Source organism: Punica granatum, chromosome 2 (genome assembly GCF_007655135.1).
Source record: "Punica granatum isolate Tunisia-2019 chromosome 2, ASM765513v2, whole genome shotgun sequence".
Lineage (NCBI taxonomy): Eukaryota > Viridiplantae > Streptophyta > Magnoliopsida > Myrtales > Lythraceae > Punica > Punica granatum.
In genome coordinates, this window is record NC_045128.1 from 2,236,480 (window position 1) to 2,257,179 (window position 20,700).

General features: G+C 38.7%; 3 protein-coding genes across 4 annotated transcripts; 2 read left to right on the forward strand and 1 right to left on the reverse strand.

The window, feature by feature from the left end:
- The first annotated feature begins 927 nt into the window (after positions 1-927).
- On the forward strand, positions 928-7,093 carry LOC116195509 (DEAD-box ATP-dependent RNA helicase 14). The gene is made up of 9 exons (XM_031524745.1): positions 928-1,132; positions 2,036-2,368; positions 2,540-2,671; positions 2,946-3,014; positions 3,552-3,821; positions 4,199-4,549; positions 5,188-5,465; positions 5,917-6,267; positions 6,388-7,093. The coding sequence occupies exons 2-9, from the start codon at positions 2,051-2,053 to the stop codon at positions 6,749-6,751; spliced, it is 2,133 nt and encodes a 710-aa protein (XP_031380605.1). The 5' UTR covers positions 928-1,132; positions 2,036-2,050; the 3' UTR covers positions 6,752-7,093.
- A 4,713-nt stretch (positions 7,094-11,806) lies between these two features.
- On the forward strand, positions 11,807-15,352 carry LOC116194982 (transcription factor MYB98-like). 2 transcript variants are annotated; one of them, XM_031523926.1, is made up of 4 exons: positions 11,807-12,857; positions 13,082-13,208; positions 14,472-14,853; positions 15,164-15,352. In XM_031523926.1, exons 1-4 carry the CDS (start codon positions 11,860-11,862, stop codon positions 15,220-15,222), a joined length of 1,566 nt encoding a protein of 521 aa, XP_031379786.1. In that variant the 5' UTR covers positions 11,807-11,859; the 3' UTR covers positions 15,223-15,352. The 2 variants fall into 2 exon arrangements, with proteins under 2 accessions (XP_031379786.1, XP_031379785.1); XM_031523925.1 differs by having other exon boundaries at positions 14,472-15,352.
- A 1,706-nt stretch (positions 15,353-17,058) lies between these two features.
- LOC116194986 lies at positions 17,059-19,040 on the reverse strand. The gene is made up of 5 exons (XM_031523929.1): positions 18,881-19,040; positions 18,598-18,705; positions 18,276-18,416; positions 17,884-18,085; positions 17,059-17,442 (listed from the first exon to the last, which is right to left on the reverse strand). Exons 1-5 carry the CDS (start codon positions 18,962-18,964, stop codon positions 17,381-17,383), a joined length of 597 nt encoding a protein of 198 aa, XP_031379789.1. The 5' UTR covers positions 18,965-19,040; the 3' UTR covers positions 17,059-17,380.
- Positions 19,041-20,700: the final 1,660 nt, after the last annotated feature.

Sequence of the window (20,700 nt, forward strand, 5' to 3'; positions counted from 1 at the left end):
CATCAGGCGTCTCTAAAGGACGTGATTCGATCCATCAGCAGTAATCTTTGGGCCCTCTCGTGGGCTTCCAATCACGTAGCTCACTTCAGCCCAGTAATTTTGTGGGCTTTCTGATTGTATTGTAGCTCCGTAAGAACAACATTAGTTTTTACTAAAACAATAAGAGACAAATTTTAGTTTAGTTTTCTTCATTATTTCTTGCTCTTTAGCCTCGTATTGTTCAAAGAAACATTATCGGCCTAACGACGGGTTACTCGAGCTTGTATCTCCTGGTGTCTCGTGGCTGCTATTGCTGCTTTTACCGTACTGACGAAAAATTTGAATACCGGATAATATTATTCACAAGCATTTATTGAAACTTATCATTCAAGCAAAATCCATATAAGTATAGCCTTCATTACAGCAAAACATCTAGATGCCTATCTCTCATTTTTGTTTCTTGTGATTAATTGTGCTAAGGACTTGCTTCTTTGAAATTTGAAAAGGTTACTTGAAATAGAAAGAAATAATGTCATGCTGATTTGTTCGTAAATCATTTTTCATCCTTTTTTTTTTCCAAAAGAATTAATGCAAGCTTTTATTTTTCATGCATATATGTCCGAATTGAAAAGTCAAAATTCACGGCCAACCCATACAGTAAAGATTGATTCTTCATCCTAGAAAAGTCAGCACTTTGTAAATTCGCATAAATTTTTTTAGGGTTGTGTAAAGCGCTCCAAACCCAAATTTTATTTGTCATAAATAATTTCTGAATAGCAAAAGCCGAAAAAAATAAAAATAAAAATAAAAGAAGGTCGGAGTGGAAGAACATTCATTTAGAACCACGGTTAAATGCGGACCTAACCACGGTGGAACCAGCCAATCGATCATGTGGCTTCGCTATTCGTCCCCGCGATCCTATAAATATAACGGCAATACTTGCCCCGGCTTCTCTCTCTCTCCTCGGTTGCGCTGCGCGTCTGATTTTTCGGAGGCGTCGTTCCTTTTGTGAGAGGGAGAGGAAGAAGAAGAAAGGGAGGCGAAACTGCCGAGCGCGTGACGTCACTCGCCTCTCCCATCTTCCCTTCTCTCTCTCTCTCTCTCTCCCCCCCCTTCCGTCCGCTCTGCGCGTTGCTCACTTCGCTGTTGCCAGGTATGGTCGTCAGCATCTCTCTCGCTTCCCTTCGTTCGCATGTATTCTCTGATTGTGCTGGAATCGGAATCCCCCTTAGATCTGAGCAGAAGGTGCGGTCTCACCCGCCTCAGGCCTCGTCAATCCCCTGGTCTGTAGGATTCATGCCTGTGCAATTGCTTTGTCTTGGTCGAATTTGTTGTGCTTGCGCTTGTAAACGCGATTCTGAGCTCCCGAGGTTGGTTGTGTTGGCTTTTCGTTGTCATGCGTTGGGTAATCTGACGACGCGGTTTTCATGACGGGATTTTGTGTATTTGCTGCGGAACCTGTCTTATATGAGCGACAACTGTTGTGCTTGCGCTTGTAAACGCGTTTCTGAGCTCCCGAGGTTGGTTGTGTTGGCTTTTCGTTGTCATGCGTTGGGTATTCTGACGACGCGGTTTTCATGACGGGATTTTGTGTATTTGCTGCGGAACCTGTCTTAGATGAGCGACAACTGTTGCTGTTTGGTCGATTTCCAGCTGAATTAGGTTTTGAAATGTCATGACTTTTTTAGGCTGAAACTATCAGCCGCCTTTCTTGTCTGTTCGGAAGATATATCCGGGGAAACATGGTAGGATATGAAAAAGTCAAGTTGAAACCTCTTTTGGAGGAGTAGAACGTCTTTTGAGCTTGATTTCCTGTTCAACCGGATTCTTTAGTCTTTTGATAATGTTATTTTCATTTGTTTTGATTAACCCTTGGCATGGTTGTCTTTAACGCTGTAACCTTGTTTATGTCACGAAATGTTGGACTTTTTGGAAAATGAATGAATATTGTAGGTATTGCAGCTTGTCCTCTGATATTGTTGTAATACTTCCGTGCATGCGTTTTATGTGTAACATGCTTTGCTTATCCGTTGCCCTGAACTTTGCCTGGCTGCAGATTCATTCTTAAAGGATGGCTACTGCAACTGTTTCTTCTTCTGGTCCGCGCTATGCTCCAGAAGACCCGACGCTTCCCAAACCATGGAGAGGTCTTGTGGATGGTAAAACTGGTTATCTCTACTTTTGGAATCCAGAGACCAACGTTACTCAGTACGAGAGGCCCAGTGCAGCCCCCCACAAACCTTCTTCAGCGCCTTTGAGTTCGTCAATTCAGGTGCAGCGGTCCTTGGAAGGGCAAAGGCGTGGCTATAGTCCTGAAAGGGGTGATGACAGGCATGGAAGGGGTAGCAGTGGTGGATCCGGGTCTGATGATGGATCTAGGAGTAACCAGGTATAGGCTCTTGTCTTGTACATGGTCTTTCTAGTGATGGCTTTCTGGTCATTGGGCTTTTTAAGATGGTTTGATCCTTTCTACAATTTTTATTTTGTTGTTAAAAGTTTCTTTTGCTTAAGTTTAGTGCGTTTCTTATGGTAACTGTTTTTTAAAATACAATTGCAACAGAATGCTAGAGCTGCAACTACCAACTCTCAAAATACTGTAAAAGGTATAGTTCCTGGTGGTTATGGTGCATCGAACACAGGAAGCAGTGTATCAGCAGATGCATACCGGCGGCGTCATGAAATTATAGTTCACGTGAGTATGCATAAGCTGCCCTGCACTAGTATGAATTATCTTTCTAATTTTCTAAGTTCATTTAAAAAGAAGATAAATACCTTCACTACAACTCGCTCTGGGCCCTTGTTAATTTTGGTTATGTGGTAATTTCTCGCTCTTTTGTACTTTTTCCTGCTCAATGTCCTGGAACTGATACTTTGTTTTACGTGGAACTGATAGTTATAACTTGTTTCTTTTTTTGTTTTTATTCAGAAATGAGGTCTCTGATTGTTAGTTATTATTAATCTTTTAGGGTGATAAAGTGCCGCCACCTCTGATGTCATTTGAAGATACAAATTTCCCTTCTGAGATTCTCAGGGAGGTAATATCATTACATTCCATCTCATTCAAGATTCTGCTCTCAATTAGTTCATCTTCTCACCATTTGGGAGTTCTGGACCTTGTATACCAAGTATTTATCTAACTGCTTGAGTCCAAACCTTAGTTTTTGGCTCATGTTGATTCTTCTACCGTATGTACTTTTTTTTTGTCGCAGATGCGATATTTGCTCCTGGGAGGAGCTAATGTCGTACGCTGTGCTGCCCTCTTTCCGGGGGCTTGCGTATATTCGGAGTGCCCTTTAATGGTGGACCAATTCCTGGAAAGGGCTTTCCGAGTTACCTAGTTCGTGGCCAGGACTGCCGTTGGTGATGATTGCCTGCCACTTGGTCCGAACAGAAGAAGTGGCTTCCTCCTGTTCTTGCTTGCTTCTGCAAGCACCCCGCTGCACATGGGGGATGGTGCTTCTTCTGGTGTTAGCCATTCTGCGATAATCGCGAAAAAGAAAACCAAAATGAAATAATGAAGCCCCGTACAACTGCTCATAGGAGCTGCTGGGTTTTTTTTCCTTTGCACACAGGCACAGGCTGCTGGGTTCTCTGCCCCAACTCCAATTCAGGCTCAATCATGGCCCATTGCTCTACAAGGTCGGGATATTGTAGCCATTGCTAAAACTGGTTCAGGGAAGACATTGGGGTACTTAATACCAGGCTTTATCCATCTGAAGCAACGGCATACTGATCCACGGATGGGTCCAACTGTGCTGGTGCTGTCACCAACTAGGGAATTGGCAACCCAGATTCAAGATGAAGCTGTTAAATTTGGAAAATCATCCAAAATTTCTTGCACGGTAAATCATTTCACCTTGGCGTTTCTGTGTTAAATTGATCATTTTGTGTATTTGAATTTGCTTGGTACTTATTGCTGTACTTGAGGGGGTTTGCCATCGAGGCACAGCATATAAGAGAAGAATCAAGATATTAATGACAATGATTTGAAATTGATTGTTATGTGATGGCTAGAGTTCTAGTGCAAAACTAACATAAATTAGGAAGTAGACTTTTGTGGAGATGGTGTTTTTTAAAATTTGAAGGCACTTTTGGTGTTCGATTTGTTTCGTGGAGTACCTAATGTTGGTAGCGATTAGCTTATTTTTCTGTTTTACCTGTGGATTAATCAAGCTGATGCATGATTGCTTTGGCCTGATAATTATTTATTTTTTTCTAGTGCCTCTACGGAGGAGCACCAAAGGGTCCTCAGTTGAGAGATCTAGACAGAGGAGTAGATGTTGTGGTTGCCACACCTGGCCGTTTGAATGATATCCTGGAGATGAGGAGGATCAGCCTCATGCAAGTGTCATACCTTGTGCTCGATGAAGCTGATCGCATGCTGGACATGGGCTTTGAGCCTCAGATTAGGAAGATTGTAAAGGAGGTCCCTTCTCGCCGCCAGACCCTCATGTACACTGCAACTTGGCCTAAGGAGGTCCGAAAGATTGCTGCAGATCTCCTTGTTAATCCTGTTCAGGTCAACATTGGTAATGTTGATGAGCTTGTTGCAAACAAGGCTATCACACAGGTAGAAAATTCTCTTTTGTCGATATACGTCTAGTCATATAGTATCGTGTTTTTAGAATAGTACCATTCAATGAGATGGTGTGGAGGGTAAGTTGCTGCTCAATCGGTTCATCTCTGATGTTTGAGCCTTAAACTATATTCTCAAAATTTATTAAACAGCCTATTCAGTATTGTCTACCTCTCTGATTTTCTTTTAGCATCAAGTTTTTATCCACAAACTGAGTTGAAATTCCAAGCTTAATTAAAAATCTTGGACTTAATTGAGAATGGAAAGTATGCTTTATAACTTTAATTAACATTTCAAATCAGACTAAGAGTTGGGATTTATTGCCTCTTGATTTTTGAAGTCCCTAGAGAGTTCCCATATTTTGACTTCTCTATTGCATAGTCATACAAAGTTACTTTAGAAAGCAGTGCAATAGTTATGTGATAAGAAAGGGCAGTACCATGCCAGAATTCGCCACTCAGTTGTAAAAAAATTTAAGGAGCTCGCAAGCTGGTCGTTCAGCCTTTTGAACCATCTAGCTGGTCTAATCTTCGAAGTGCTTATTTCTTGATGTATAACAAATGATCATCATTGTGCTAATACTGGATTTACACTTTTTTTTCATCTTTAACGTTTGATTTGATGGCATGCAGCATGTGGAGGTCTTGCCTCCTCTTGAGAAGCATAGACGGTTGGAGCAAATACTGCGGTCTCAGGAACCAGGATCCAAGATAATTATCTTCTGTTCAACTAAAAAAATGTGTGATCAGCTTGCCCGCAATCTTAACCGATATTTTGGAGCTGCTGCTATCCATGGGGACAAGTCTCAGAGTGAGAGGGATAGTGTGTTGAGCCAATTCAAGAGTGGGAGGTCTCCGGTGCTTGTTGCTACTGATGTTGCAGCTCGAGGACTGGATATTAAAGATGTCAGGTGAGGATTCATGTTCGGCATTTTAAAAGCTGAAAATCATGTGAACACACTGGCATACTTTTCTAGAAAAGCACATTATTCATTTCTCTGCAAGTAACTGCATCCAAAATGTGTTCATTTTTGATGTACCGTGATCATACCCTGCCATAGCTTTGTGAACTTGAAAGGGTTCAGCAATCTTATATAGGAAAGAATGTTCCTCCTATTTCCTCCAAGGGTTATGGATCTGTTGTGTGGTCGTATGTCTGGTTGGTTGAACGATGCTAGTTTATGTTCTCTTTGGCTTAGAAGCTAGCAGTTATGTGGTCTTTACATTTGCTTGGCAACCTGCTTGTCGTAGTTTGATTGCGGACTGAGTGCTAGTTTTTTATTTTTGCCCTATCCAGTGGTTTAAATACTTATATCTTAACGCAATTGTTATGTTATTACAATTTGTTGGAATCTGTGGCAGGGCTGTTGTCAACTATGACTTCCCTACGGGAGTGGAGGACTATGTCCATCGGATTGGGAGGACAGGGAGAGCAGGTGCTAGTGGAGTGGCGTACACATTCTTTGGCGAGCAGGATGCAAAATATGCATCGGATCTCATCAAGATTCTCGAAGGTGCTAATCAAAAGGTCCCTGCAGAGATCCGTAGCTTGGCTTCTCGCGGTGGTGGAGGTGGGGGCAGGTTTAGGCGTTGGGGTAACTCTGACAATGGTGGTGGGGGTCGCGGTGGACGTGGAGACTCAGGTTATGGTGGAAGGGGATCTTATGGTGGAAGAGATGGTGGGCGTGGGTATGGCAGCGATACTCGTGATAGGTACATCATCTGAGACTGCTTGCTTATTTCCACACTTCAGTTATATGTCTTGTAAGATTGGTGCTAGACTTTTTACTTAATTAATTCATCTTTATTTACGTGATGTTCCTATTTGTACAGGTATGGCGGTGACTCCAATGGGTATCGGAGCAGAAGCCGAAGCCCAGCTGTAAAGGGACCAGGCTATGGAGGAAGCTGGCATAATCGTGACCGTAGCCGCAGCAGAAGCCGCAGCAGGAGCCCTGAGAGGTTTGATCGGAACCGTTCCCCTGTGCGCAGCTTCCATCAGTTAATGATGGAGAAGCAGCAGCGCACTTCCTCCAACTCTGAGAAGTCGTCAAGGGAGCCCAGGAGGTCTGGCTCTCCGGCTGGTGGAAGAAGGTGGAGCGAGTCGATGGGGCGAGATGAAAGGGCTACTGGTGGACCCAAGGCATCTTTTTATGGGGAAGATGAAGAGGAAGGCATGATCCGGGCAGACGCATAGGTGGAGATCCTCTCTCTTATCAGAAAACTGATGCAGGCCTTTTATTTTTATTTTTTGGGTGTCGTAGCTGTTTGTAGTTGTGAAGTCGGGGAGGACAGTTTAGGAAGTGTTGATTTTGTCTTCCCTCTTTAACTGGAAGGGCTTAAGAACTAAGGGACATGAAGCGGAAGTGGAATTTTTTGCCGACCTCTCGGAGGCTATCATGAACTGTCAGTAGTAGTAGCATATATACCGAAGCAGCGAGAGAAGACTCTGGAAGGATGTGTGCTTAGGCATCTATATATGTAACTGGAAAATGACCGGATCTGAATTTATATGATGGTTTAGTATTTATGTCCAGTACTTAGCCATCCATGATCGTAGTCCCCCGCTGCTTAATGTTTTGAGATATATTTTTAGATGTTTGATCTCCCGGACCGGGATCAAGGCGTGATCCTCGAGACTCCATTCAATCCATATCCATGTCCAATCTCTGCATGTATATCATGAACCAGTGCCTATCTTGACTCATTGATTGGATTTTTGGAGTTAATTGACGAGTCTCATTTAGTCTTGGTGGGGAAGCAAATCAAGGAGTGCAATAATGTTCAGTTATGAAACAAAACAAAATACAAGCAAGGCTGGCAGCACCGCGGCAGTTAATTCAATGCCCGGAGAGAGAGGGAGGGAGGGGCGCCAAACACGCCCTCAGTGAGGTGGGGTTTCCATCCATATCGTCACCCCAAAACGATCGGAGAAAATATTGGATGAGTAATATACAATTAACTGATTATGTAAAATTGAATTTCTGAATGATACCTGATTATGTAAAATTACACTTTTGAATGACATATGTCCAATAAAAAAAAGAGAGTTGTGTAGTGAGACACTTATCGTTCGGGATACAGTTATATACAACTTGTTAATTGTGTATTACTTATTCAATATTTTTTCAAACGACCGTCATTTAATTTGTTTTTTTTTTTTTTTGGGTTTGAGGGGAGGGGGGAGGGAATAGGAACGAGGAAGTGGAGGGGAAGGCTTCCTTCGTTGTTTTTCTGTTACGCGAAGGACAAACTTCCTTTCGCCGACATTTCTTCCCCTGGATACAAACAAAACAAGAAAACAAGGAAAAAAAAAGCCAGAAATTTTAAATTTTTCTCTCAATATTAAAAACAAATTCAATTAAATATTATATTATATATTATTCAAATTTATTATTTATTACACGTATTAATGAACGGATTTATTCTTACATTGTAATTCTCTTAATGTTTTCTCACTCCATGAGGTAATGTAAAATTACTAAATAACTTATCGCGATGCAATGCACTATTATATTTTATTGTCTGAAAATTAAGTGTTTGTCTGAACTGGAAAAATGATTCCCTTTGTTTCAAACCCTTTATAAATCCGAAACCGATGAACCTATCTATCATGCTCTTGACAGTGAAAACATCTCTCGATGTAAAAGAAATCATGCCACTTTTTTCGAATAATCTTTGTGACGAAGAAAATCAGAAACTCGATCCGACAAGAATAATTTGGCTGGAAAGGGGAATTTCATGTGGTCCCAAAATACACGTATTATTCAGCTTTGCCCCATGTATTTCAAAAAAGGAAAAAAAGAAAACATGTATTGCCCTATGAATGTGTGCCAAATGTGCTCGTCCTCCGCGTATACATACCATCTGAAAATATTTATGTCTTGTTACCAAAAAAGAAAAAAAGAAAAAGAAAAGGATATATGTGTCTTAATGAAGATGAAACCACTTACCATAAAGATTAGTTGTCCAACATAATGACCCGTGGTCCTCCATGCACACCAGAGTTCAAACATATAAAAACTAGTATCCAGTCAAACAAGGTCAATCTATGAAAATTTATTCACTAATTGAATTTCCTCCCTAATTTTGCACAAATGGAAGGTAAATAATGAGATTTAGAATTAATTTTTGAAATGCCAACTAGAGACTTAATAAAGAGTGGTTGGATATTACATTTTACTTTTACTTACCCTTTTTTTTTTTCTCTTTTGAATTATATATATAGTTCACTAAGCGGAAAATGAGAGAGCATGTAATCTAATAAGTAATAACCGAATTTTCTTTTACTGGTTAATTTTTTTCAAGTGTAAACCTTGATATCCGGAAGTCTAATTGGGCTCCGGCTAATCTAGTCAAGTCAAGGTTGACCCGCTAAAGGATAAAACTCTCACAGAATAAATTTTTCTTTTACCGGTTAATTAATTAATAACAAGAACGTGTTTATATATATGCTAACAGATATAGGCTTTTTGATAAATTATAACGACAGCAAACATGTATGGCAATATTGCATAACTGCCATATATGTATAGTTTAGAAGGTTACATAAAGTACGATTTTAATTGAACCGTAGTTTGGCATTTATTTCCAATTTATTTATAACCAAAATGTCGATCCCCTTATATTAAAGAAGATATTGGATGATCCTACCTCGTCATGTAGCAAAGAAAGTACCAATCAAATTGCATGAAATTAGGGTATTGGTGCTAATCACTCGCATAATTGTCACGATTATTCTTCATTAAAGGATTCTTATTGGTTTTTCTTCACTATATTATTTGAGATTGGATTATCTAAAATTTTCTCCTTATATTAGGAATACCACCAAGTGTCTCGGAAAGAACAAAAAAATTATGTATATTCTTCTCAATAATATCATGCAGCAAAAGCAAAATTATCGAGTAAGATCGATCGAGCCAAATGAATGTAGCCAGGTAGGCCCTACCCCAAGCGGGCAAACAGTGTATTTACTATAGGGTAAATTGCACTGGTGGTCCAAAAAGTTTTACAAATATTTCAATATGGTACAAAAAGTTTTTTTTTTACTTGATGGTACAAAATGTTTCAAAGTTGTTTCAGTATAGTACAAACCGTCATTTCGCCATTAACGCCGTCAAGCCGTCCTTTACAAGACTGTAAATTTTGTACCATTATGTAATTTACGTAAAACATTTTGTACTATTAAGTTACAACTTCAAAATATTTTGCACCATCATGTAATGTCCCACAAAAATCGGTTTTGCACCATCAGCGTCGGCTTAACGGCGTCAATGGCGAGATGACAGTTTATACTATATTGAAACAACTTTGAAACGTTTTGTACCATCAAGAAGCAAAAAAAACTTTTTATACCATATTGAAACATTTATAAAATTTTTTGGACCACTAATGCAATTTACCCTTTACTATAACGGTTCATTCATCAACTAGTTTTAGATTTTAACTCGGGACTATTACCAATGGACCTATAGTATAATAATTTGTATATATGGGGGTATATGTTAGTATGAGCATCAAGTAAAAGTCCAAAATTAAGAATTTATTTCTTTTCTTATCTTTATTAATTTTTTGTAAGAAATATCTTCCCTAAAATTAGCCTTTATTGGGTTTTCTTTAGCAAAAATTAAGATTGAAAGAAAAAATAAAAATAATATTTAGCGTTTACTACACATGAAAAGCACAGCACCAGCTAGCATCAAAACCATGACCATTACATATTCTCTCTCTCTCTCTCTCTCTCTCTAAACTTAAGGAGAGCCATTGCCCACACAAAAAATAACTATATGATTTTCCCTAGAAAAGGGAAATAAACATATAATTAACAATCATAGAAAAATAAAATCTATCATGGAAAATTTTTAAATTGACTAATCTAAGCAACTGCTATCATTTATGATTTTATTTCATGTACTAGGCTTATAGATCTCTCTTGTAACAGAAAAAAAAGAGTAACTCATGGTATAAACACATGAGAACTAGTTATCTTATACAATTTCCATAAGCTACGTATATATATATAAAAGTATCATACATTACACTGTACTAAAACATGCCCGTTTGGTTTTAAGGTCGGTTTTTAAAATTTTAACTCTAATTTTAACTCTACTCACTACACAACAAAAGTTGACAACACAATTATTACTTTTTTCATTTTATTCAATTTTTTAATACTAAATTCTCTTAACTATTAATTACTTTTTTACACTTTTTCTCATAATTCAACAACACAATCATTACAACCAAATTAAAATCAAAATTCAATTCTACTTAACTCTAAAACCAAACACACTGTAAAACTCCGTTTGGTTTTGCAATCGAATTTAAAAATTTAAAAATTTGAACTCTAATCACTACACAATAAAAATCAATTATTCAAAGTCAAAAAGGTGGGGCCCATACATAAATCCACATACAGTTTCATTATACTCAATTCAATTTTTAATATTAAATTTTCTCAACTATTCAATATTTTTTCACCATTTTTCTCATAATTCAACAAAACAATCATTACAACTCAATTAAAATCAAAACTCAACTCAACTCTAAAACCAAACACACTAATTTGGTCATGCAACTAGCTATTGTTAAAATATAAGTTATTTATTTGAATTAGTAATCAAGTCATGCTATTAGTTTAGTCATAAGGTATAGTAATTATTAGTAATTGCATATCATATGGACAGACTTTACATACAATATCAAAACTCATTAGAAATATTTGATGACTAAGACAAGCCGATAATCAAGTAAGAATTAGTGAAATCACGAAGTGTCCTTAATTAACAACTTGGCTGAGATCAATATAACTTGATGCCAACTTTCCCAAACTACGAAATGCTTACAACTGGTTTAGAGCCTTTAGATTACAGGTGACGTTGTCTATCATAATTTAATTTACCAACTGCATCACTCCACATGGTATGACATGTCATAATCAAAATTAGTGTTGATGAAGGTTTTCTTATAGTGTTAATCACAGAACCCGTATTTCGTAAATTGCAGTTAATTTTTTACCTATTGAGAAACTCTATAATAGTTAAAACAATTACGTAAACAACTAGCTTTCAGAGTTACCGTTGATTGTCACGAGTCCACACAGGTCCATAGAATCAATGGTTGTGATCGATTGGAAGGGTTGGTGAGATTCTGGCAAAATAGTAATTTTCATGAATGGGCCCACCATCACTTGGCCCCTCCCTTCCCTATAAAAGCCCTATCCACAGCCCCTCTAATTCATCTCTCATACAGCTTAAGCACCAAATTAACAGTTCTCTTTCCCTTTCTACTTGCTCTTTCCCTTGTATGGATTTTGTTGATACCAACATCAGAGACGAGTTTCCTTACTATTTCAACATTATCATAGAGCGCAATCCGAAGCAGGATTCCCGAAACCTAATGGGCAATTCCAATTCTAATGGCTTCCCTGCTCTTGGCAACACCCCTAGTCACAACAACAATCCTTTTGTCCACCCATTTTCATCTTTCGATCCTCATCGCCATGAAGATGCCCATGGTCATGGCCAAGATCATGGTCATCATGCCGGTGACGCTCATCAGCATCCCGTCAACCCATTTCCATCTCACTGTGACCCGGTGGATGAAGCCAATGGCTGGGATCATGGTCATCATGCCGGTGACCCTCGCCACCATCCCATCAATCCATTTCCATCTCATCAAGTGGAAGAAACCAATGGCCATAACCGTGGTCATCGTGCCAGTGATACTCATCACCATCCTATCAACCCATTTCTGTCAGACTATCACAGGGTGGAAGAAGCTAATGGTCATGGTCATCATGCCAGTGACTCTCACCGCCATCATGTCAACCTGTTTCCGTCTGGCTATCACCAGGTGGAAGATGCAAATGGCGAGGGCCATGGTCATCTTGCTGATGACATGACTCATCAGCATCATGTCAATCCGTTTTCAACTCGCCATCACCATGCAAAGCCCAATGACCCTCATCAGCACCACGGGGTCTTCCCGACGGACTTGAACTTCAATCCTCCCTATGTCACGCCTGAGAGTGACGCAGCGGCTGATGATTACCATGATCATAAGCATCATCATGATGTTCACCATCACCATAGTGATGAGCCCATGATTCCGCTGGATCATATATTCACTTTCCGTGATCTGAACATGAAGCCAGATGACGATGCCGCCTCGGACTTGAGTCTCGCTGATGTCAACGAGAAGGAGGAGGAGGCGGATCAGCCTATTGAAGAAGCTGTCGAAGGGTCCACCCAAGCCCCAAAATCCTGTATGGTCAAAGGCCAGTGGAACCCTGAAGAAGACAGGTAGTGCTATTTTTGAGAGTGTCGTTGGTTTTATAATACATGAAGATACTATGCAAAGGGAACGACTAAAGTTTTCGTTGCTTTCATATATATCTGCTTTGAATTTTCCCAATATCTTTTTAATGAAAGAATGTTTTTTAAAAATCAATCAATTATATATTGATAATTTGGCCCGTTGGTTTTTTGGTTTTTATTTTCCCATATTTTTTGTAACAATTATGCAGGTTGTTAATTGAGCTTGTGGAGCGTTATGGAGAGAAGAAATGGTCGCAGATTGCACAGAAGTTGAAGGGGAGGGTTGGGAAGCAGTGCAGAGAGAGATGGCATAACCATTTGAGGCCTGACATAAGGGTTCAAAATCTATTCTCAACAATTTCCACAATTAAATAATTTCTTCTTTCCACATCCAAAAACCATCATCTATGTTGATATATGCAAATAAGTATCGTACATGCATGCAATATATATATATATATATATTCATGCATGCAATATATATATATATATATATATATAAGAATAATAGAGCTATGTGTCCATATAAATGATGTTTGTGCATTTATCTTTCAACAAACTCCATTGATTTTGTCTCAACATCTCAGTTCTCTTCACATAATCCATGCCATCCTCTCATGGATTCACATGCATGATGTGTCTTCGCATAGAGGGGATTCATCTTCTCCAATTTTTGTTTGCTTTTAATTTTTGTTTTAAGAGAAAATTAATGCATTATTATCTTTAATGACGCGTGTCGGTGGTTTTAAAGAAGTGTGACGTCATTTTTCTTTTGAAAAGATATATTCAATGAGGGTTTCTATGCATTCTTTAAAAGAAAATAAAAGAGAACTAAGACGCGCTACAGAGCGCGTGTCTCATACTATTACTTTCTCGCCGAACACATAACATCCATTATATTTTCATTATTATCACACAAGACAGATAATGGAAAGTAAAAAAATATTTAATGTTTTATATTTTCCACTTCTAAGTTGTTATTATTAATTCATTTAGTAAAAGAACTTAACATAATAATATACATTTAACGAGGAGTGTCTCATGATGCATATAACCCCTGCAACCTCTGTTACCTTTTCAAAACAACATAGGAATTACCATTTCATGCATTTTCCTATACAAACTCGCGCTCTATTAATTGGTTGTCAATTATCGCATGATTGGGCATGACTACTAGTTATAGTCTGTCACTTTAACAAATTGTAATAGATTATAATGGCTCCACTATGAAATTGTGCATAAACTATAACTAAGAGTTTAACATGTCGTATGTACGATGATTTCCTTCACTTAGACATCTTAGACGTGCAGGGAAAGTACCTTTCAGAAACGTATTTAAAAGACTACCTAAGAAGCACTAGTCGACGCGTTTGATGCGGAATTTCTGCAGGGCCGCAGTTACCTTTATAACCGTTTTCGATGATTATGAGGAAATTAAATTATGCCTCGTCTTCCCTTCCCTAACCCTTCTCTTCCCTTTCCCCATAATTATCACCTAATATCAAACACTAATATTCAAAACCCTAGCTAGAGCATATGAAAATATATTATCGATTGTTTATCTATTTCTTATACTATCGTTCTTTGTTCATTTTGCAGAAGGATATGTGGAGCGAGGAGGAGGACATGATCCTAATAGATGCTCACAGGGAGCTTGGGAACAAGTGGGCCGAGATCACAAAGCGTCTGCCCGGGAGGACTGAGAACACCATCAAGAACCACTGGAACGCCACCAAAAGGAGGCAGGCGACGAGGCGCCCAAAGCTCCCTGGCTCGAGCATCAGGGGCGGGTCCACCCTCCTTGAGGACTACATCAGGAGCCTCTTCCCCCCATCGCTGTTTAAAGACAATGACAACGTAGTCAAGAAGAAGGCTAACTATAAGAGGAACGGCAAATCGGCAAATGATGGCAAGGAGCGTGCTGCTGGTAAGAAGGCAAGGAACCTGGATTTGGAGCAACCTCCGGCAGCCTATGGGAATGGTGAGTGGCAATGCGGGTGCGGGATAGGGTATCTTTTGTATAATCAGGACGGAGACAGCATGGCTCGTATGGTGGCTGTGAGGAAGGAGATGGACTTAATGGAGATGATGAGGAGTCGCCATACCCTCGCCTAAAATCAATTAAACTTCATCACAAAAGCTTAGTTATATATTTCGTGTTCATGTTTTCGGAGTATAATCAGGGCAAAACTTAAAACCCATCTTAATTAACGTGTTTATGTTCGTATTATTGTGTGCCGTGTCTTTCGTTTGTTTGAGTCTTTAGTTACTTGTGTGTCTGTTGGTTGTAGGTATGACTTCTCAAGCAAGTGCCACCATTGGTGATGTTAGGGCAAATGGAGGAACTTGAAGTGGTCGTTGTTGTTGGTTTTAAATGTTATAGTTTGTCGTCTGAGGATGTGTAGTATGGTGAGTGTACTGATCAATATGTAATTTGGAAGACATCCTTATAATAAATGATATGCCGGGTTTTATATATACTTCTAAGCAGTGTTGCAATTTTGTTCTATTACATAATCTCTATCGGGTGGGGGAATGCCTCACAGTCTTCCATCAAGCCCAAAATATTAATTCTTTTAAGTGCTCAACCTGATAATCTCAATTCAACTGCTAGCAAAGACCCGAATACTTCTTTTGGGTGCTCGATCCTAATAACTTCAATTCGGCCTTTATCCAAAAAAATTTTCAAATCTGAAATGATCGTACGATACGTAGTATATCTCAAGCCATTTTGTATTTGGCTTTAATTTCATATCAGAGATAATTGCAGTTTGCCCCCTCGAACAACGGGGAATTTTTGGGCTTGCCCTCGACTTTCAAACTTTTACACTATACCCTTAACATAAGTAAAAAAATAAGCATGGTGCCCCCTCTTACTAGAACTGAAGGCTTTTCTTCTTCCTATTCAACGGATCAACTTCAAGAACATCTTTCTCTAGCGTTAGGACTTTGATTGGGATGCTTTTGGTGTCTTTGGAAACCTTGTGAGAAGTACTATAACTTAGAATCAATTGGAAGTTCAAAACAATTAATAATAACATAAAAAGAGAGAGACCGAAATCTGAATTTTTCATAAAATCGAAAACTTTGTTATACAATAACTCCTAAGCTGCTTATTGAAATTAAGTATTGTAAAGACTTATAACTCTCTTAAGACTTTTAAGGTCTTATCTTATATGAATTTAAAGTAAAAAATAATATACAAGAGAATTACCATTGACCTAAAAGGAGAAAAGGTCGAAATTTGGTATCAATGGTGATTAATCTTGAATATATTGTTTTCGGCCTCACATTTTATATGATTAGACGTCAAAGGTTGTAAGGAAGTTATAGGTTTTTACAATGCTGAATTTCATTGAGCAATTTAAGAGTTATTGCATAGTAAAGTTTTTGGTTTTGTGACAAATTCCGAAGTTTGACCTTATTTTTAATGTCATTCTTTATTATTTCGAACTTCGAATTGATTCGAAGTTGTAGTACTTTGCACAAGGTCCGCGAAGACACTAAGAACACTCCAATCAGAGTGTCAATGCCAAAGAAAGATGTTCCAGAATTTGGCCTCTTGGATAGAATAAAGAAAAGTCTATTTTGGTGAGAGGGGTCACAATGTTTATTTTTCACTTAGGTCGAGTGGCTTATTGCAAAATTTTGAAGGCTCGGCGACAAATCTAAATAACCCCATATTTCAGGGACAAATTGCATTTATCTCTTTGCAATAATACGTCATTATCTTTAACAACGCGTGATAATCATTTTTAAGAAGTAAATGAAATCACTTTTTTCTTTTGAAAAGTTACATCCGGTTAGAGTTGATATGCATTTATAAACGGAAAAGAACCAAAAGTTGTGGTATGGTGCCCTCAAGTATGCCAAAACATCCTTGAAATCATCAACCTCGGAACCCTGACGATTGATTGATGAATGATTTACTACACTTTGTTTGGATATAATTCATGCAGGGGGTGTGGAAGTGAAGGGAAGGGAAAGAAAGAGAAGAGAAGGGAAAGGAGGAGAGAGGAAGGGACAAATAAATAGATAAATGTTAAAGCTCAACTAGAAGATTATGTAAAGCAGTTTTTATGAATGAATAATGTGAAAACGAGCTAGAAATTCTTTTTCTTTTTGTCGGATAAGTGTCGGGACATTCATTAGACCAAAAAAACACGAGTACCCACAAATTGGACAATATCAGAATCTTTCTAATCGTTCATAAGCACGCAGGCCCAACTTGGAGCTAGAAATTCATGTGAAAAGATACGTAAACATCATGAAGGAACAAGTAGACGACGCTCTCTATCCATCCTCCCTCACAACACAATTCCAGCCAACCTAAAAACGAATTATATCAACAACGGTGCAACACATACGTCTACTTTATTAGTTCACCGGCAAACCAAAGGCCTACAAAGCCAACTAATTAGTGCACCAGCAACTGAAGTTCTACAAAACCGAGCTAGACGAAAACAAAGTTCATTATGGGGGCATTCCCACCCAATCTTCTTCAATGATCAGCAGGAGGCTTCAGAAGGTGCCTTTCCACGGGTTCTGCTCTCCCATTCTGACAATGTTTCTGCACAGATCAACAGCAAAGGAGCAGCAACGAGCAAGCAACATCAGCTTTCAATACAAAATATATACGTCAATGTAACTTGTGTGCAATGTATTCCACTGACAACCAACCAATCTTTGCAATAAAGACCGAGCTGCCGCCACTATAGTATAGCTCTTGACCGCCCATTCAAACTCAGATTATTATGAAATCTGCCACACTATTAATTAATTAAGCTCGCCTATGACCACAAATTAATTTTCCGAGGATAGGTAGATAAGATAGACAGCTTCACAAGTCGATCGGTCAATCATCAATGGATCTAATTAACATCTATCTAGAACTAGACATGAAAAAGAGAGGCTCTGCACACGGGAATATGTGAGATTAATGAAATATGGTCTGGTCATCGGGGCAACATAGGGGCCGAGGAGTAGCTGGGAAGGTGTGAAGTGAACAAACCTTTGAACCTGCAGAAGAAGACAACAGATTTATGAACTGGAAATATCGTCAGCACCTTCGCTCGATAAACTTTCGGCTCAGCAGCATCGCCGGCAGCATTGTCATCGACAATATCACGGGCCGAGAAAGTAATATAAAGCATAGGACCTCCTCCAATGTCGATATTTAACTTCAGAATATAGGGATCGCATATTTTTGTGGCCTACAAAGCAGAATATATTACAGTTCCAGACTTCAGAGAACTGTATGTATAATATATATCAAATCTATATATGAATAAAATCACAGAGCAAGATCGGATGGGTTGCTAATTTCGAGGTCGGAATATATGGCTTGCGAGGAATTAGGAGACATGACAAAGCCAGGGATGTGTGGAGGAATGAATCACTTACATTGATGCTGTTAGAGTTGTAGTTCTCAACAACTTTATCCAAGGTGATAATGTAGTGATCTCTGCCCCTCAGTTCATCATCTACCGGCAGAGGTCGAATCATGAAGTCCACAACATCCCCAAAATCACCAACCTCGAAACCCTAAACGAAAGAACAGTCCATCAATCGGAAATGTTTTTATCATCAGATGACCAAAAACAACAATAACGAAGAAAATTAACCTTCGATTGATTGATTGATTGATTGATTGATTTATACTTGATCAAAATTGGCAAACATCAACACAACGTATCGGAATCAGTATCAACTATTTGATACATACATCGCTTTCGGCGACTTGTCTGCGGTAAAGCTCTTCCTGCTCGGGCGTCATGGTCTTGAGGCGGCCATCACCAAAGGGAGGGAGATCGGAAACGTCCATCACCTCAACCTAAGACGATCGATTGATAATGATTTCATCATCAGATCAGACGAAAGAAGAAGAATAACGAACTAACGACCAATAAAACAACGTGATTGATAACTCAGGATTGATTAAAATTTGCGAACAGTATAAATATATATGTATGACGTATCAGAATCAATGTTAACTATTAGATACATACCTTGCCTCCATGGGAAAGGTCAGTCTGCTCGTGCACCGCCGTCTCCTTGAAGCCATTACCGTGGGGAGGAAGCGTTTCTGCCATAGCCGCCTTGCCTGGATAAGAAATTGAGAGCCAATCGGGAACCGGAACGAAGGCGAGAAGAGCGTATATATACAAACCTAATATATATATGTATATGATATAAAGCGCGGGGTATACGGACTTAGCTTGATTCCTGAGCGGGAAAAAAAAAGAAAAAGAAAAGAAAAGGGCAAAAAAAAGAAGATAAATTTCCTTAATTTAGCGCATATTATATCATATAATTGTTTTTGGGCTTAGGGTAAGCGGTGAAGCCGCTTGCTGCCGATAATCGGAAACTTTCTATTAGGGGCAGCAATTTTTGCGTGCATAGACGATAGCACGGCCACAGTGAATAGCAACCTTCTCATCTATATGCAATGGATCAATAGCTCCATTACCTTTTCTTTTTTTTCACATTCGCGAATTATAGAGTAAACTGACAGGGGTGGTTGATTTTCGATGGTAGTTGAGTCGCGGACTCACCGGGAGCCACCACACACTAGGATGAGGCTACTGCCAGCTCTTGAGGTGACCGACAACCACATCCAACAATCTCATTCTAGTGGTGGTGGTGACCCTTCGGAAACCAGCCACCCCTACTATTCTTGGGGGTTTAGCTCTTTTATTTATTTATTTTTAATTTCTTTTAGGCTGGGTTTGAGAGTAATGTTGCTGAAATAGAAGTGCTAAAAGTGAATTACTAAATAATAATTGCTAATTCCCGAAAGTTGTTGAGGTACTTGGTATGCTATTTTCTAAATCTACTGAAACTGAAGTAATGAAATAAAAAGGTGTTTGGCAAACTATTTTGCGACTGTTGAAATAGATAAAATGACTAGTAAGTACAACAAAAATGACTATCTTTTTAAGTAAAAAAATTTATCAATAGCATAAAAGCATACAAGATACACTTGGTTCAAGCGATTCGACGCTTATTTTAGGTTTCAGGTCCAAGTCTTGGAAATGAAAAAAATCTTTGATTAAAAGAGTTTTTACCATTTAATGAGTCAAATCGGCTCAAATTAGACTAGTCAGGATTCGCTGGACTTTTGGATATCAAGGCACACATGGTAAAAAAAAAGTATATCTAGTAAAACAATAAATTACGCAAATAATATATGTATGTATAATATGTAAAATTGGAATAACAATGATTGTAGGAAAAATTATTCCAACTGAAAGGATATGTCTCAATAAATTCACACATAAAATTTAATAAAATGAAAAATGGATTCTTTATACTACATGAATTAAAGAAATAGTGATGATAGTTGGCGTATCCATCAAGAATTGGGGGGGGGGGGGGGGGGGGGGGGGGATTGACAATGTTAGATCGATTTGATAATGAATGGAACACCAAGGTTAACAAAAGGAGTTGAGAATGAATGTAAAATCTAGAAAATTGGGTAATTACCAAGAATATAGCTACGGTGAGAGAAGCAAATCCCATAATCAATATCCTTTCTGCTTTTAATTTTGGCGATGGCGGAAACGTTTGCGGTGGAAAATGCTACCTCAAAAGCAACCCCAAGCAAAACGGCGTTCTGGGAGAACCAACGCACTCCCAAATGCACACTTAATTATTTATTTTTTATTAGCTTTTGATTTATTATTTATTTTATCTCCTGCCATTAATAGGGCGCCACATGGCACGTGAGCCTGGCACTGTTGATTTTTCCTTTAAGGCAAGTGGACGGAAGGACTAAATTGATGGGGTTTATCAAATAGTAGGGACTTGATTGATGACTTTCAATTAT

Bases quoted from the DNA above. Each gene is read 5' to 3' on its own strand.
- LOC116194982 (XM_031523925.1), top strand. From the start codon at position 11,860: ATGGATTTTGTTGATACCAACATCAGAGACGAGTTTCCTTACTATTTC. The intron at 12,858-13,081 runs GTAGTGCTATTT...ACAATTATGCAG, and splicing joins TGGAACCCTGAAGAAGACAG to GTTGTTAATTGAGCTTGTGG. The intron at 13,209-14,471 runs GTTCAAAATCTA...TTCATTTTGCAG, and splicing joins ATTTGAGGCCTGACATAAGG to AAGGATATGTGGAGCGAGGA.
- LOC116194986 (XM_031523929.1), bottom strand. From the start codon at position 18,964: ATGGCAGAAACGCTTCCTCCCCACGGTAATGGCTTCAAGGAGACGGCG. The intron at 18,706-18,880 runs GTATGTATCTAA...CGATCGTCTTAG, and splicing joins ACCTTTCCCATGGAGGCAAG to GTTGAGGTGATGGACGTTTC. The intron at 18,086-18,275 runs GTAAGTGATTCA...TCTGCTTTGTAG, and splicing joins ACAACTCTAACAGCATCAAT to GCCACAAAAATATGCGATCC.
- LOC116195509 (XM_031524745.1), top strand. From the start codon at position 2,051: ATGGCTACTGCAACTGTTTCTTCTTCTGGTCCGCGCTATGCTCCAGAA. The intron at 2,672-2,945 runs GTGAGTATGCAT...TTAATCTTTTAG, and splicing joins GTCATGAAATTATAGTTCAC to GGTGATAAAGTGCCGCCACC. The intron at 5,466-5,916 runs GTGAGGATTCAT...AATCTGTGGCAG, and splicing joins CTGGATATTAAAGATGTCAG to GGCTGTTGTCAACTATGACT.